This window comes from Pan troglodytes, chromosome 20, assembly GCF_028858775.2.
Source record: "Pan troglodytes isolate AG18354 chromosome 20, NHGRI_mPanTro3-v2.0_pri, whole genome shotgun sequence".
NCBI classification, from domain to species: Eukaryota; Metazoa; Chordata; class Mammalia; order Primates; family Hominidae; genus Pan; species Pan troglodytes.
This window is the reverse complement of record NC_072418.2, coordinates 50,068,959-50,083,839: the sequence shown is the minus strand read 5'-3', so window position 1 is coordinate 50,083,839 and position 14,881 is coordinate 50,068,959. Positions and strand designations below refer to the sequence as shown.

General features: G+C 45.7%; 1 protein-coding gene across 4 annotated transcripts in view; it reads right to left on the bottom strand.

The window, feature by feature from the left end:
• SAE1 (SUMO1 activating enzyme subunit 1) overlaps positions 1 to 14,881 on the bottom strand; it is a 79,130-nt gene that overhangs the window by 54,603 nt on the left and 9,646 nt on the right. For 3 of the 4 annotated variants that reach the window (XR_010153485.1, XM_009435755.4, NM_001246619.1), the window contains 4 exon segments: positions 11,722 to 11,833; positions 4,963 to 5,136; positions 2,292 to 2,434; positions 133 to 232 (listed from right to left, as the gene is read on the bottom strand). Coding sequence is in view for 3 of the 4 variants with exons in the window: in XM_009435755.4 (XP_009434030.2) it covers positions 133 to 232; positions 2,292 to 2,434; positions 4,963 to 5,136; positions 11,722 to 11,833 (529 nt within the window). In the remaining variant the exon portion in view is untranslated. 4 annotated transcript variants of the gene reach the window in all.

Here is a 14,881-nt window from a genome sequence, read left to right as displayed (position 1 = left end):
GCCTCCCTTTAGATGGGACAAGCACCCGCCCCACCCCTTCAAGAAGTGCTTGCTCTTATCCTTTTCAATCGTCATTGCCTGACCCCTCCAAGGCCCCAGGGTTTCTGACCTCTGCCCCCACGTTACACATACCTTTTTGACCATCGTTGTCTCAGAAGAATCAAGTTTTGCTCTCTTGGTGTCAGGCCCATCTTCTACTCCTTGGCTAACTTTGGCAACTTTAGTTTTCTCCCTAGAGGGTGACAAGGGGAGAGAATGTAATTTTACCCTAGGAATCATGTTATTGGAATCAAAAAAAGCCTCTCCAGGTCACAGATCGGGATGGTGGTTAAGGGCAAAAGCTTTGGAGTCAGATCTCGGTTCAAATCGAGCTCTGCCATTGATAACATGATGAGTCTGGTACACTGCTGGGCACTCAGGAGATTATTGTGGGAAAAACAGAGCAGCGTAAGTTGCTCAGCACACTGCTGGGCACACAGCTGCTCTCAATAAATCAAAGTGATTACTTTGTAAACACTCTACTTGAATCATGAAATAAACAGCCAAACTTGGCCGGGTGCAGTGGCTCACGCCTGTAATCCCAGCACTGTGGGAGGCCAAGGCGGGCATGTCACCTGAGGTCAAGGGTTTGAGACCATCCTGGCCAACATGGCAAAACCCCGTCTCTACTAAAAATACAAAAAACTAGCCGGGCGTGGTGGCGGGCGCCTGTAATCCCAGCTACTCGGGAGGCTGAGGCAGGAGAATTGGTTGACCCCAGGAGGAGGAGGTTGCAACGAGCTGAGATCACGCCACTGTACTCCAGCCTGGGCAACTGAGTGAAAGTCTGTCTCAGAAAAAAAAAAAAAAAAAAAAAAAAGCCAAACTTAATTCTGCCCCTCTGCTGTGGGCAGCTTATGTTAAAATAATCTGGATTGCTTCCCACTACTATAACTTCTTTATAATATGCCCAAAGAAGCCAGGCATGGTGGCTGTAATCCTAGCACTTTGTGAAGCTGAGGTGGGTGGACCACCCGAGGTCAGGAGTTCAAGACCAGCATAGCCAACATAGTGAAACCCCGTCTCTGCTAAAAATACAAAAATTTGCCGGGCATGGTGGTGGGTGCCTGCAGTCCCAGCTACTCAGGAAGCTGAAGCAGGAGAACCACTTGAATCCAGGAGGTGGAGGTTGCAGTGAGCCAAGATCGTGCCATGGCACTCCAGCCTGAGTGACAAAAGCAAAACTCCGTCTCAAACATAATAATAATAGCTGGGTGCGGTGGCTCACGCCTGTGTAATCCCAGCACTTTGGGAGGCCGAGGTGGGTGGATCACCTGAGGTCCGGAGTTCGAGACCAGCCTGACCAACATGGAAAAACCCTGTCTCTACTAAAAATACAAAATTAGCCGGGCATGGTGACGCATGCCTGTAATCTCAGCTACTCCGGAGGCTGAGGCAGGAGAATGGCTTGAACCCAGGAGGCGGAGATTGTTCTGAACTGAGATGGTGCCATTGCACTCCAGCCTGGGCAACAACAGCAAAACTCCGTCTCAAAAAATAAAATAATAATAATATGCCCAAAGAACTAGATTATCCTAAAGCCATAAAACACTAGAGTTAGGAGATGTCTGGAACATGACTGTCCTTCCCCCATCTTGATTTTACAGGCAAGAAACTTGGAGACCAGAGAAATTTCAGTGACTTGCCTGAGAGGCTGAACAAGAGAAGAGTTCTCAGTCTCTTGGTAGGAAGCTCCTATCTCAAAGAGCCTGTCTTTCCCTCTCAATTAGCAAGTTGGAGGGTTTTGGAGGGGGTGGTCAGAAACTGCAGCCAAAATACCTAACTCATATAGTTTTACAATAATGTATCATCTGCCATCTTTCACCTAGAGACTACAAAGTCAAAACACGGCAAGTCCTGTCATGTAAGAATTACCAAGTTCTGCAGCCTCAGTGTTCAAAATGAGAGGATGAGGTCTGTTTGTTCTACCAGAGGAGTCTCTCTGGATATTGGACACCTTTTCCAAGGTAGACTTTGGCTGAATATGCCTCCAGAATCACCCAACTATTTTGTACTCATTTTACTATCTCTCAACTTGAAAACATGTCAGCAGACCAGGCGCAGTGGCTCATGCCTATAATCCCAGCACTTTGGGAGGCCAAGGTGGGAGGATCACTTGAGCCCAGGAGTTCAAGACCAGCTTGAACAACATAGCATAGATCCTGTCTCTACACATAAATAAATACATAATTTAAAAAAAAAGTATAAAAAGGAGAAAATGTTATGTTCTCCCCTCCTCTCCCAACACTTACTCTACAAACTCATGCTCTCCTAGATTGGCAAATGTGTATCCATGGTAGCCAAAAACATCTCCTGTAAAGAACTTGATGCTATTTTTGTGACAGATCTGGTCAACTTTAACTATGACATCCCTGGAGCAGCAAGTCAGACACACCTGCAGAAAGAAAGAAATTGGCTGGGTTTGAGTTTTGCAAACTGTGAATCACTGCCCTGATGTCTAAATAAATCTTAATGAACAGTCTCTCTGGGCATGCTTAAAGCACGTTTCAAACTGGTACAACAGGTTCTTTGGGCCCTATGGCTAGAAGACAAAAGAAAAGTTGCAGGTTTCAATGTGTAGAAAATATAAGTTATGAGACCGTCACGTTCTGCAGCCAAAATAAAATGTGTTTAGCTAAAAAGTAAAAGCCATTCAACGAATGTTTTCTGTAATCCACGAACATATACACATTTCATAGTTCTCATAAAAAAAATAACTTAGCAAGTTGTTTCTATACTGCTAAATCTATTAAAATCCAAATAAGCTACAGGGAGAAGCAAAACCAGTTTTTTAAATTGACCCAAAGGTCATGTTTAAATACAAGGGCTTTTTTCCCCCCTCCTTTTGATTGATATGTTAAGATAAAGAAGATAAACAAGTCCTGTTGAGATCATTTTTCCACAGATTGCGGTGTGAAACTTTATCTGAATTTAAGGACAAAAGAAAAGGTTACAGACCAAGTGACCTTCCATTCAGGCTTAGACAATGAACTGGTGATTCACTCAGTGGAATTATCAGTGTTGCTCTGGGGCCTCCAGGTTGTATTCCAGTAAGTTGAGGTATTGGAAATGGCTAAGTTCTACTGCACAAAATACCATCTTTTTGGGAGAAGCTTTGTGATCATGGTCAAAAGACAACTTCCAAATTGCACATGCTTTCTCCTGAACAAAAGGACATTTTCACTTGATAGACCCTCTTTGCTGTTGTCTAGCAGCCTGAATACCGAAATAACACTCACAGAGAAATGTGTTCCTTTGGTGTTTCAAAGAATGCAGCCACCCAAGGAAAAATCCCATCTAAAAAGTAAGAAATCCACAGGTGAACATGCAACCAATTGATCAAATGGAACCCTGCAGAGTCTAAAGTAACTATAAAACCTGCAAGGACCAGCCAAACACAGCCTGCAAGGCGGTCAACATGGCCCCATGCACACGCATTACACAATCAACTGGCCTCACACTTCAGTTTTAACAAACCCTCTAATTCTACAAGTTCAAGGGACACCTGGCATAAAATAAATGTGGTTACCACAGATAAGAAAATGAAGACTTATGTCCAAATGGAAAGTGTCCCAATACCTCAAGTTAAAAAATAGAAGGGACTAGGAAAAAGAAAACAGGACAAATGCACAGATGATCCATCCTTCCAAGCCCATATTTGAACAGATGCACATATGAAATAGAAAAGTGTAAAAACGGGAGGCTGAGGCAGAAAACTGCTTAAACCAGGGAGGTGGAGGTTGCAGTGAGCCAAGATCATGCCACTGCACTCCAGCCTGGGCGACAGAGTGAGACTCCATCTCAAAAAAGAAAGAAAGAAAGAAAGAAAAGTGTAAAAAACAGGCCGGGTGCAGTGGCTCACGCCTGTAATCCCACCACTTTGGGAGGCCGAGGCAGGTGGATTACCTGAGGTCAGGGGTTCAAGACCAGCCTGACCAACATGGTGAAACCCCATCTCTACTAAAAATACAAAAAATTAGCCCAGCATGGTGGTGAGTGCCTATAATCCTAGCTACATGGGAGGCTGAGGCAGGAGAATCACTTGAACCCAGGAGGCAGAGGTTGCCATGAGCCAAGATTGCACAATTGCACTCCAGCCTGGGCGACAAGAGCAAAACTCCATCTCAAATAAAAAAAGGTGCAAAAAAAAAAAAACTACCCAACCCAAATTCTAACTTCTCATGTAACATACTGGGGCCTTTCATTTAAAAAACCAGTAGCTCATCTATGACTATTTCACATTTATCAAGATTTGTTAAGCTTTTCCAGAATGCAGGGAACTATGTCTGAAAGGTCGCAGACATTGACAAAGAATTTAATTTATCCTTTCACCTCCGCATAGATTTGGCAGTGAAACTAAATGAGGCTGGATATGCCTCATTTGGCTTATGACTACAGTGATTTTTCTCTAGTTATCCATGGCAACATGGTCAACGTGACTGTGAGAAACAGACAGACAGACATAGACCAAGATCAGGTGTGCTTTTCTTAAGACAAAACACAAGCTGTAGTTTGGTATTTCTAACAAAAAAATGCCGCTGCCACAGAAATTAATCACCAACTTGTTAAGTTTTCGGAAGAAAACATTTGCAATAACATGGATTAAAGTTATGTGCAAAGATTCTGGAAGGAAGACAAAACACCAAAGACGAAACCTGGCTGAGGGAACATATGCCCAGAGAAGAAGCCAGCAGACAGCAAGTCACCAACAACTACAGCAGATGCAACAGACTGGCCCTCTCTAGCAACACATTCACACAATATACTAAGCCTAAACAATAGAACAGCTTATACATTTTCTTGGGAAAAAGCTCAGAATTTGATATTGGAATGCTCTCAGATTGCTTTGGGATTTGAAAGTATATACAACTAGCACCTTAATTTGTTTAATTCCCACAGCAGATTTTATAATAAGAAACTTACAGCATCGAATTGAGTGAAAAATGACTCTGGTTTCTTCTCTATATCCTCAGTGTCCACCTTCACATCCACCATGGGGTTGAGATTCTGAGCTCGCTCCAAAGAGGCTTCAGCCCTATTTCGGCCAACAGACCCAGTACGAATCAAGAACTGAGCTCCGGGATCTTCTGGAGTTACCTAGGAATAATACACATATTTTTTTAAGTCTTGTATTTTTAGGGAAAATAAATCTTAAAGAGAATCTTTAAATTTTAAAGGATAGCTAAAATACCTACCACCTAAATTTTTTTTTTTTTTTTTTTTGAGACAGTCTTGCTCTGTCGCCAGGCTGGAGTGCAGTGGCGTGATCTCGGCTCATTGCAACCTCCGCCTCCCGGGTTCAAATGATTCTCCTCCTGCCTCAGCCTCCCAAGTAGCTGGGACTACAAGCACGCACCACCACGACAGCTAATTTTTGTATTTTTAGTAGAGACAGGGTTTCACCACGTTTGCCAGGATGGTCTCAATCTCTTGACCTCGTGATCCGCCCGCCTCAGCCTCCCAAAGTGCTGAGATTACAGGCATGAAACGCTGTGCACGGCCCTAAAATGTATTACTGTTCCTGTAGCAATTTGCCTTATGCAGGCTTCCTTCTAAGGCTTTAAAATGACTTTAAACTTTTTTTAAACTGGTCATTGATGGTTAAAGAGCACCCCCTTGTGTTTATAAAGAAAATTCACTGTCAACAAAAAAATCCATGCTTTCTTCTACGCAAATTTGTAACTGCTAACAAATGACTGATTACCAGTGGCAAGAATTGACTAAATACTTAGCATGTGCCCAACTATAAGCATTTGGGGAAATACACAAGTAGTTTAAAGGATTAAATCTCTGTCTTCCAGTGGTTTAAAACTAGACCAGTGTGGGCAGGGCACGGTGGCTCACACCTGTAATCCCAGCACTTTGGGAGGCCGAGGCAGGAGGATCACCTGAGGTCAGGAGTTTGAGACCAACCTGGCCAACATGGTGAAATGCCGTCTCTACTAAAAATACAAAAATAAGCCAGGTGTGGTGGTGTGTGCCTGTAATCCCAGCTACCCAGGAGGCTGAGGCAGGAGAATCACTTCAACACGGGAGGCGGAGGTTGCAGTGAGCTGCGATTGCACCACTGTACTCCAGCCTGGGCAACAGAGCAAGACTCCGTCTCAAAAAAAAAAAAAAAAAAAAGTAGACCAGTGCAGCCTGGCGCAGTAGCTCACATCTGTAATCCCAGCAATTTGGGACGCCAAAGCAGGAGGATCACTGCTTGAGGCCAGGAGCTCAAGACTAGCCTGGACAACACAGAGAGGCCCTCTCTCAAAAAACAACAAAAATTGCAACCTCATGAGAAAACTTAAAAAAAAAATCAAACTTGTGCAAAAATCAGACACAATTAAGAATGCTTGAAATTAACTTTAAAAAAATATAGATAGACTATGGCCAGGCGCGGTGGCTCACGCTTGTCATCCCAGCACTTTGGGAGGCCGAGGCAGGCGGATCACCTGAGGTCCAGAGTTCAAAACCAGCCTGACCAACATGGTGAAACCCCATCTCTACTAAAAATACAAAATTAGCCGGACTTGGTGGCACACGCCTGTAATTCCAGCTACTCGGGAGGCTGAGGCAGGAGAATCGCTTGAACCTGGGAGGCAGACGCTGCAGTGAGCCCAGGTCGTTCCACTGCACTCCAGCCTGGGCAACAGAGTGAGACTCTGTCTCAAAAAAAAAAAAGAACTCAGAGAGGTGGAGAGATGAGTGGGGACTGGAACAGAGGAATTATTTCACCCCTAAGGCTGAACATCAGCAGAGCAGAGCCTCAAAGACAGGATAATATAATCCCCTAATAGCCACCAGTAAGATTACAGATTCCATACTGCTCTCAAAGTATTTCTTCACACATCAAACATCTAATTTAACCATTAATCTCTGCAAATAACCTTGCCACCTTCACCAAGACTAGGTACAACAGAAGTAATCTCCCCTCATCACCTCCTACCAAACATCCACAGCACACTCTCTATCTTACTACCTTCTCCTCCAAGAAAATGAGCTGGCCCACTTCCCATTCCAGGCTAACCCTGTATCCTTGACCCATTCCATCCTGCTTCTTCAGGGATCTCATTATGTGCTGAGAAGCTGTACCACACAATGGTTAACAGTAAGGCTCTGAAATAATTCAGGCTGGATTCAATCTTTGATTCAAATCCTGGCTCAACAACTGTGTGAACCTCAGCAAGAATGTGGGAATCCCATATAAAACGAGGACATGGATAAAAACGTACAGTTGAGGGCCGCGCGCGGTGGCTCACGCCTGTAATCCCAGCACTTTGGGAGGCCGAGGCGGGCAGATCATGAGGTCAGGAGATCGAGACCATCCTGGCTAATACGGTGAAACCCCATCTCTACTAAAAAATACAAAAAAATTAGCCGGGCGTGGTGGTGGGCACCTGTAGTCCCAGCTACTCGGGAGGCTGAGGCAGGAGAATGGTGTGAACCCGGGAGGCGGAGCTTGCAGTGAGCCAAGATCGCGCCACTGCACTCCAGCCTGGGCAACAGAGCGAGACTCTGTCTCAAAAAAAAAAAAAAAAAATACAGTTGAGGCTGGGCACGGTGGCTCACGCCTGTAAACCCAGCAGCTTGGGAGGCTGAGGTGGGCAGATCACTTGAGGTCAGAAGTTCGAGACCAGCCTAGCCAACATGGTGAAACCCCAACTCTACTAAAAATACAAAAATTAGCCGGGTGTGGTGGCACACGCCTGTAATCCTAGCTACTTGGGAGGCTGAGACAGGAGAATCACTTGAACCCAGGAGGCGGAGGTTGCAGTGAACCAAGATCTCACCACTGCACTCCGGCCTGGGCGACAAGTGAGACTCCATCTCAAAAAAACAAACAAAAAAACCATATAATTGAGCCCAGAAAGTTCAAGACCAGCCTGAGCAACAATCATGAAACCCAGTCTCTACAAAAAATACAAAAAATTAGCCAGGTGTGGTGGCGTGCACCTGTAGTCCCAACTACTGGGAGGCTTAAGTGGGAGAATACCCTGAGCCCAGGAAGTTAAGGCTACAGTGAGCCATGATCGTGCCCACTGCATTCCGGCAAGGGTAACAGTGAGACTGCCTCAAAAAAAAAAAAAAAAAAAAAAAAAACCCATATACATACAATTATCATTTCATCACTATCAGTCCACAGATCGCACCTTCCTTGCTACGCTCTCCTCTCGTGCTACACATTCTAGTCTCAATTTGGGCCCTCTTAGGTGTGGCTGTCCCCAAGCTTCCATCTCAGAATTACTTATCTTTTCACTCTGTATAGCTCCATAAACCAACTCAATGCCTCTTTCAGTTTCTACCAAAATCTGCTGTTATTTTTCAAATCACTCTTTCTGGTGCAGATTTCTTCCTGATCCACCTGAGTCTTCTCTACTGTACTGTCCACCAGCCATTTTCTCTCAGATATCCATAAACCCTAGATGTCTGCCTGCTTCTGTGTGCTGTCTCCGGAGTCCACCAGCCACCCACCCAGTCACTCAAGCCAGAAGCCTCGTCTTCATATCCTTGCTATTTCCATGAGAGTGGTCCATAGTGAGGTGGCTGAGAACATGGGCTCTGGAGTCAGATGCCTGGGTCCCGGCCGTACCACTAACTACTGGGGCCTTGGATGGGCCAGTACTTTTCTTCCTTTTACTCAGTTTTCCCATCTGTAAAACAGGGATGGTAATGGGTCCTTGATCTCAGATGTGTTGTGAGGACTCAATGAGATAATACAACTGCAGCTCTGAGAACAGTGCCTAGCCCCTTCAGTGTCAGCTGCTCTGGTTATTCCTGGCTTTCCTTAAGCTCCCATACACAGACCTCCCAATTCTACCACCTAAATCTATTTCTCACATCTGTGTGCTTCCTGCCATCCCTATCAGCAAGGCCACTTTCACCTCTCACCTAAACTACTAAAAACTGCCTTCTAAGTGGTCTTCTGCCCTGTATTTTGTGCCAACCATAGTTTATACAGTAATTACTGATCTACACATAAAGCCCAAAGCTAACCATGTCACCCTTCCTGTCATTTGAAACTCTTCAGTGAGTCTGCACCACCCAGAGGATTAAGTAAAAGCTTACAGTGGGGCTTCCTAGGAGCCCCTCCTGACTTGGACTTCACCAGCAACCTGTCCCTACCCACCACTTTGGGTCTCACACTCTAAAAACACCAAACTACTTTTAGCTTCCATTTCTACCACACTGTTGGGTGCCTTTGTGACACTGCTATGTCCCCTGCCTAAAACACAGGCTCTTATCTTGACAAACCCTCCTTGTTCTTTAAGACTTAGCTCAGATCAGGACTCCAGGAAATCTTTCATGTACCACAACCTGAGTCAGGGAGCCTGCTATGGTTTCCGGGGGGGGGGGGGGTGGTGGGAAACCTTGAGAATGGGAACCAAACCGTGAGCATCTTTCTATCACCAGCACCTAGCAGACTTCAGGGCACCCAGTAGGTGCTCTCAGATGCTTGTTGAATGTAAACTACATAATACGCTCTAAGATGGGTGCAGTGGCTCACACCTGTGGTGTCAGAATCGCACTGTTCTGTGATTGGCCTCCAATGTTGGATTCTTACAACCAGATGAAGTAATTATGTAATCCCAGCTACTAGGGAAGCTGAGGCAGGAGAAGTGCTTGAACCCAGGAGGCAGAGGTTGCAGTGAGCTGAGGTTGTGTCACTGTACTCCAGCCTGGGCGACAGAGTTAAGTCTTTGTCTCAAAATAAATAAATAAAATAAATAAAATGTCACTGAGGCATGGGAATATAGAGAGAGCAGCACTTATTTTCACCTTGAAGATGAGCCTGGTCAGAGAAAGCTACATTGGAGTTGGGCTCTACCATTATAATATTAATCAAACAGCATTATGTCAGCAGGGGATGGTAGCTCACACCTGTAATCACCGCACTTTGGGAGGCCGAGGCCAGCGGATCACCTGAGGTCAGGAGTTCGAGACCAACCTGGCCAATATGGTGAAACCCCATCTCTACTAAAAATAACAAAACTTAGCCAGGCATGGCCAGGTGTGGTGGCTCACGCCTGCAATCCCAGCACTTAGGGAGGCCGAGGCAGGAGGATCACCTGAGGTCGGAGTTCAAGACCAGCTTGACCAACATGGAGAAACCCGGTCTCTACTAAAAACGTTAAATTAGCCAGGCATGGTGTTGCATGCCTGTAATCCCAGCTACTCGGGAGATTGAAGCAGGAGAATTGCTTGAACCTGGGAGGCAGAGGTTGCAGTGAGCCAAGATCACGCCATTGCACTCCAGCCTGGGCAACAAGAGCTAAACTCCGTCTCAAAAAAAAAAACAAAAACAAAACTTAGCCAGGCGTGGTGGTGCGTGCCTGTAATCCCAGCTACTTGAGAGGCTGAGGCAGGAGAATCACTTGAGCCCGGGAAGCAGAGGTTGCAGTGTGCGGAGACTGTGCCATTGCACTCCAGTCTGGGCATCACAGCAAGACTCGTCTCGCAAAAACACACAAACAAACAAACAGCACGTCAGATCATTATTCCTAATTACTGGATACTTGTTAGGTTCAAGCACTATACAAAGCAGTCTGCCAACATTCTCTCTGATCCAGTGTTGTTTGTTTTTGTTTGTTTTTGTTGTTGTTGAAACGGAGTCTCACTCTGTTGCCAAGGCTGGAGTGCAGTGGCATGATCTCGGCTCACTGCAAGCTCCGCCTCCCAGGTTCACGCCATTCTCTTGCTTCAGCCTCCCGAGTAGCTGGGACCACAGGCGCCCGCCACCAAGCCCTGCTAATTTTTTGTGTCTTCAGTAGTGACGGGGTTTCACCGTGCTAGCCAGGATGTTCTCGATCTCCTGACCTCATGATCTGCCCGCCTCAGCCTCCCAAAGTGCTGGGATTACAGGCATGAGCCACTGTGCCTGGCCTGATCCAGTGTTATTTAAAGTGATGTCTGTGGACCATCTAAATCATAATCTCCTGAAACACCTTTCATTAATTTATTTCTTTTTAAGGCAAAGTCTCACTCTGTTGCCCAGGCTGGAGTGCAGTGGTGCCATCTCAGCTCACTGCAAACTCCACCTCCCAGATTCAAGCGATTCTTGTGCCTCAGCCTTCCGAGTAGCTGGGATTACAGGTGCACACCAACATGCCTGGCTAATTTTTGTATATTGAGTACAGACAGAGTTTCGCCATGTTGGCCAGGCTAGTCTCAAACTCCTGACCTCAGATGATCCGCCTGCCTCAGCCTTCCAAAGTGTTGGGATTACAGGCATGAGCCACTGCGTCCAGCCCTAAAACACCTTTTAAATGCACATACTCCTGAGCTTGTCTCAGACCTAAATGAGAATCACTAGGGGTGAAAGCTAGGGCACCACGAAGCCTCCAGGCCACTCTGCATTTTCAGTTAGTCACTCAGGTCATTTTTAGGCACAAATTGGAAAAACACTTCTCTACGCCTCCTCACAAGCAACCACCAAGGGAGATATTATTAACCCCATTTTACAGACAGGCAAGCTCAATGAGGGGATGTGAGTCTCTACTGCTCATCCAGCTAGATGTGGTGGAGCTAGAATTCAAACCCAACAATAGCACCTTCAGTCTCCAGTGGCAATGGTTCATTAATGTTAGCCCTCCTTTCACAGCCCTTAAGGCACAAGCAGGAACTCACAAAATCTGAAGATCTTCATGCTGGAAAGGGGAGCCAGAGCAGGGGAGGAATGAGCTCACAACAGCGCACCTGTTCGTGATCCAGCATGGTCAGTCCTTTCACTCCTGCCAAGATGAGATTCTTGGCAATTTCAGCCCCAAGTCCTTTCAAGCCGACAAGAAGCACCCGAGAGGCCCGCAGCCTGTAAGACAAACATTGTTAACCTGATGATACAGAACAGTGAGCTTGCAGAATCTCAGAAGAACAAAAAATACACAAATCATTTTGGTTTGCCAGGCACAGTGGCTCATGCCTGTAATCCCAGTACTTTAGGAGGCTGAGATAGGTGGATCACCTGAGGTCAGGAGTTCGAGACCAGCCTGACCAACACGGTGAAACCCCGTCTCTACTAAAATACAAAAATTAGCTGGGCGTAGTGGCAGGCGCCTGTAATCTCAGCTACTTGGGAGGCTGAGGCAGGAGAATCACTTGAAACCATGAGGCGGAGGTTGCAGTGAGCCGAGATCATGCCACTGCACTTCAACTTGGGCAACAAGAGTGAGACTCCGTCTCAAAAAAAAAAAACATTTTGGTTCTAACTGCATTGAGGCATCACACCTCGAATCTAGGAAAAGAGACAGGCTCCAATCCATACTGCACAAAACAATTCATTCAACAAATATTTATTGAGTACCTACTACGCCAGGCATCCTTCTATGGTGTGGAAATAAGGCACTGAATCAGACATAGTCCCTGCCCTCATGAAAAAGTAGGAGACAGATAAACAAATAGATACATAATATGTGAAAAAGTGATGAAAATCAAGTGTGAGAAGAATCAAGAATGATGGAGAACACTATTTGAGACAGAAATCATACAAGCCTTTCTGAGGAGATGCCATATGAGCAAAAATCCAAATGAAATAAAGGACAAACACACAGATATTTGGCAGCAGAACATTCCAGATAGAGAAAACAGCAAATGCAAAAGCCCTGAAGCAGGAGTGCTTGGCATGTTCTAGGGACAGGAATGACAGAGAGGCTGAAAAGTTGGAACGAGGGGCCACATCATGAAGGCTCTTACATGCAATGGAAGGATTCTGGATTTTCTTCGAGGCATGATGGAAAGCCATGGGGGTAGGAAGATGTCACAGTTAAGGTGAGGGAGGATGATGGTGGCTCAAACTAGCACGACAGCAGAAGAGGTGCTGAGAAGAGGCACTAGTTAAGTATAACACACAAGCAAAACACATGGTGGCACGAAAAGAGCATGTACACAGGAATTGCTTTTACTTTTTTTTTTTTTTTTTTTTTAAAGACAGAGTCTCGCTCTGTTGCCCAGGCTGGAGTGCAGTGGCGCGATCTCAGCTCACTACAACCTCCGCCTCCCAGGTTCAAGCAATTCTCCTGCCTCAGCCTCCCGAGTAGCTGGGATTACAGGCGCCTACTGTCACACCTGGCTAGTTTTTGTATTTTTGGTACAGACGGAGTTTCACCATGTTGTTCAGGCTGGTCTCGAACCCCTGACCTCAAGTGATCCAACTGCCTCAACCTCTCAAAGTGCTGGGATTACAGGCATGAGCCACCATGCCCGGCCTTGTTTTTAGCTTTTTAAATCTGTAAAGTGACAGAAGATGAGGCTGAAAAAAGGCAATCAGAGGTCAGGCCATCCCAAGACTTCTCTGAGGTCAGTAGGAAGCAGAATAGGTCAACTATATCTTATCTGAAATCTCTTGAACCAGAAGTATTTCAGAGTCACAATTTTTTCAGATTTCAAAAAGGAAATATAGACTTTACATCATGTATTATGAAACAACTCATCAAGATCTTGGGCTGCATCATGTAACCAAACTCATTAATAATTCTTCAGCAAATGTATTATTCATACTGAAAAGGATTTAGTAATAACTAAGAATAATTTTCACACAATTTAAGTTCTGCTGGTAAGAGTTTGCTATTAATTTAATTAAAAATTAAATAAAATTTAATCACAACATTCCACCCTCGCAAAATGCACCATTTCTTCCTCTCAATGCCTACCTACGCCTTTCCCCTTCAAAACCCAACTCCAATGCCATTTCCTCAAAAAAGGCTTTTTTATCATGGCTGAGTCAATACCAGCAAGCACTCCCCCTCCCCGAACTCTTCCAGCAACAGCTACATATAAAAAGTCCCTGACAATAAATCTGCTCTCCACGACCTACATTCCTACATAGCTCTACAGACTGCTCTGCAGTTGTTTAAAATTCATTATTCAGCCGGGCCCGGTGACTCATGCCTGTAATCCCAGCACTTTGGGAGGCTGAGATGGGTGGATCACCTGAGGTCAGGAGTTCGAGACCAGCCTGTCCAACATGGTGAAACACCCTCTCTACTAAAAATACAAAAAAAATTATGGCCAGGCGTGGGGGCTCACGCCTGTAATCCCAGCACTTTGGGAGGCCAAGACGGGCAGATCACTTGAGTCCAGGGGTTCGAGACCAGCCTGGCTAACATGGCAAAACCGTGTCTCTACAGAAAATACAAAAATTAGCCAGGCGTGGTGGCAGGCGCCTGTAGTCCCAGTTACTCGGGACAGTGAGGCAGGAGAATCACTCGAACCTGGGAGGCGGAGGTTGCAGTAAGCGGAGATCATGCCAGTCTGGGTGACACAGCGAGACTCTGTTAAAAAAAAAAAATTAGCTGGGCATGTTGGTGGCGGGCACCTGTAATCCTAGCTATTTGGGAGGCTGAGGCAGGAGAATCGCTTGAACCTGGGAGGCAGAGGTTTCAATGAGCCAAGACTGTGCCGCTGCACTCCATCCCAGGTGACAGACTCCGTCTCAAAAAAAATTAAATTAAATTAAATTAAATACTCAACTGCCATCAACACCAAATACCATGTTTACGTTTTGTTTTGTTTTATTGAAACAGGGTCTCATTCTGTGAACCCAGATTGAAGGGCAGTGGCAAGATCAGGGCTCACTGCAGCCTCAACCTCCCAGGTTCAAGTGATCCCGCCACCTCGGCCTATTGAGTCCTGGGACTATAGGTGCACACCACTGCACCTGGCTAATTTATGGTTGTTTTTTTTTTTGTAGACACAGGGTCTCACTGTGTTGCCCAGGCTGATCTCCAGCTCCTGGGCTCAAGCAATCTTCCTGCCTCTGCCTCCCTCAAAGTGCTGGGTTTACAAATCCCATCACTTTGGGAGGCCAAGGTGGGTAGACCACCTGAAGTCAGGAGTTCGAGACCAGCCTGGCCAACATGCT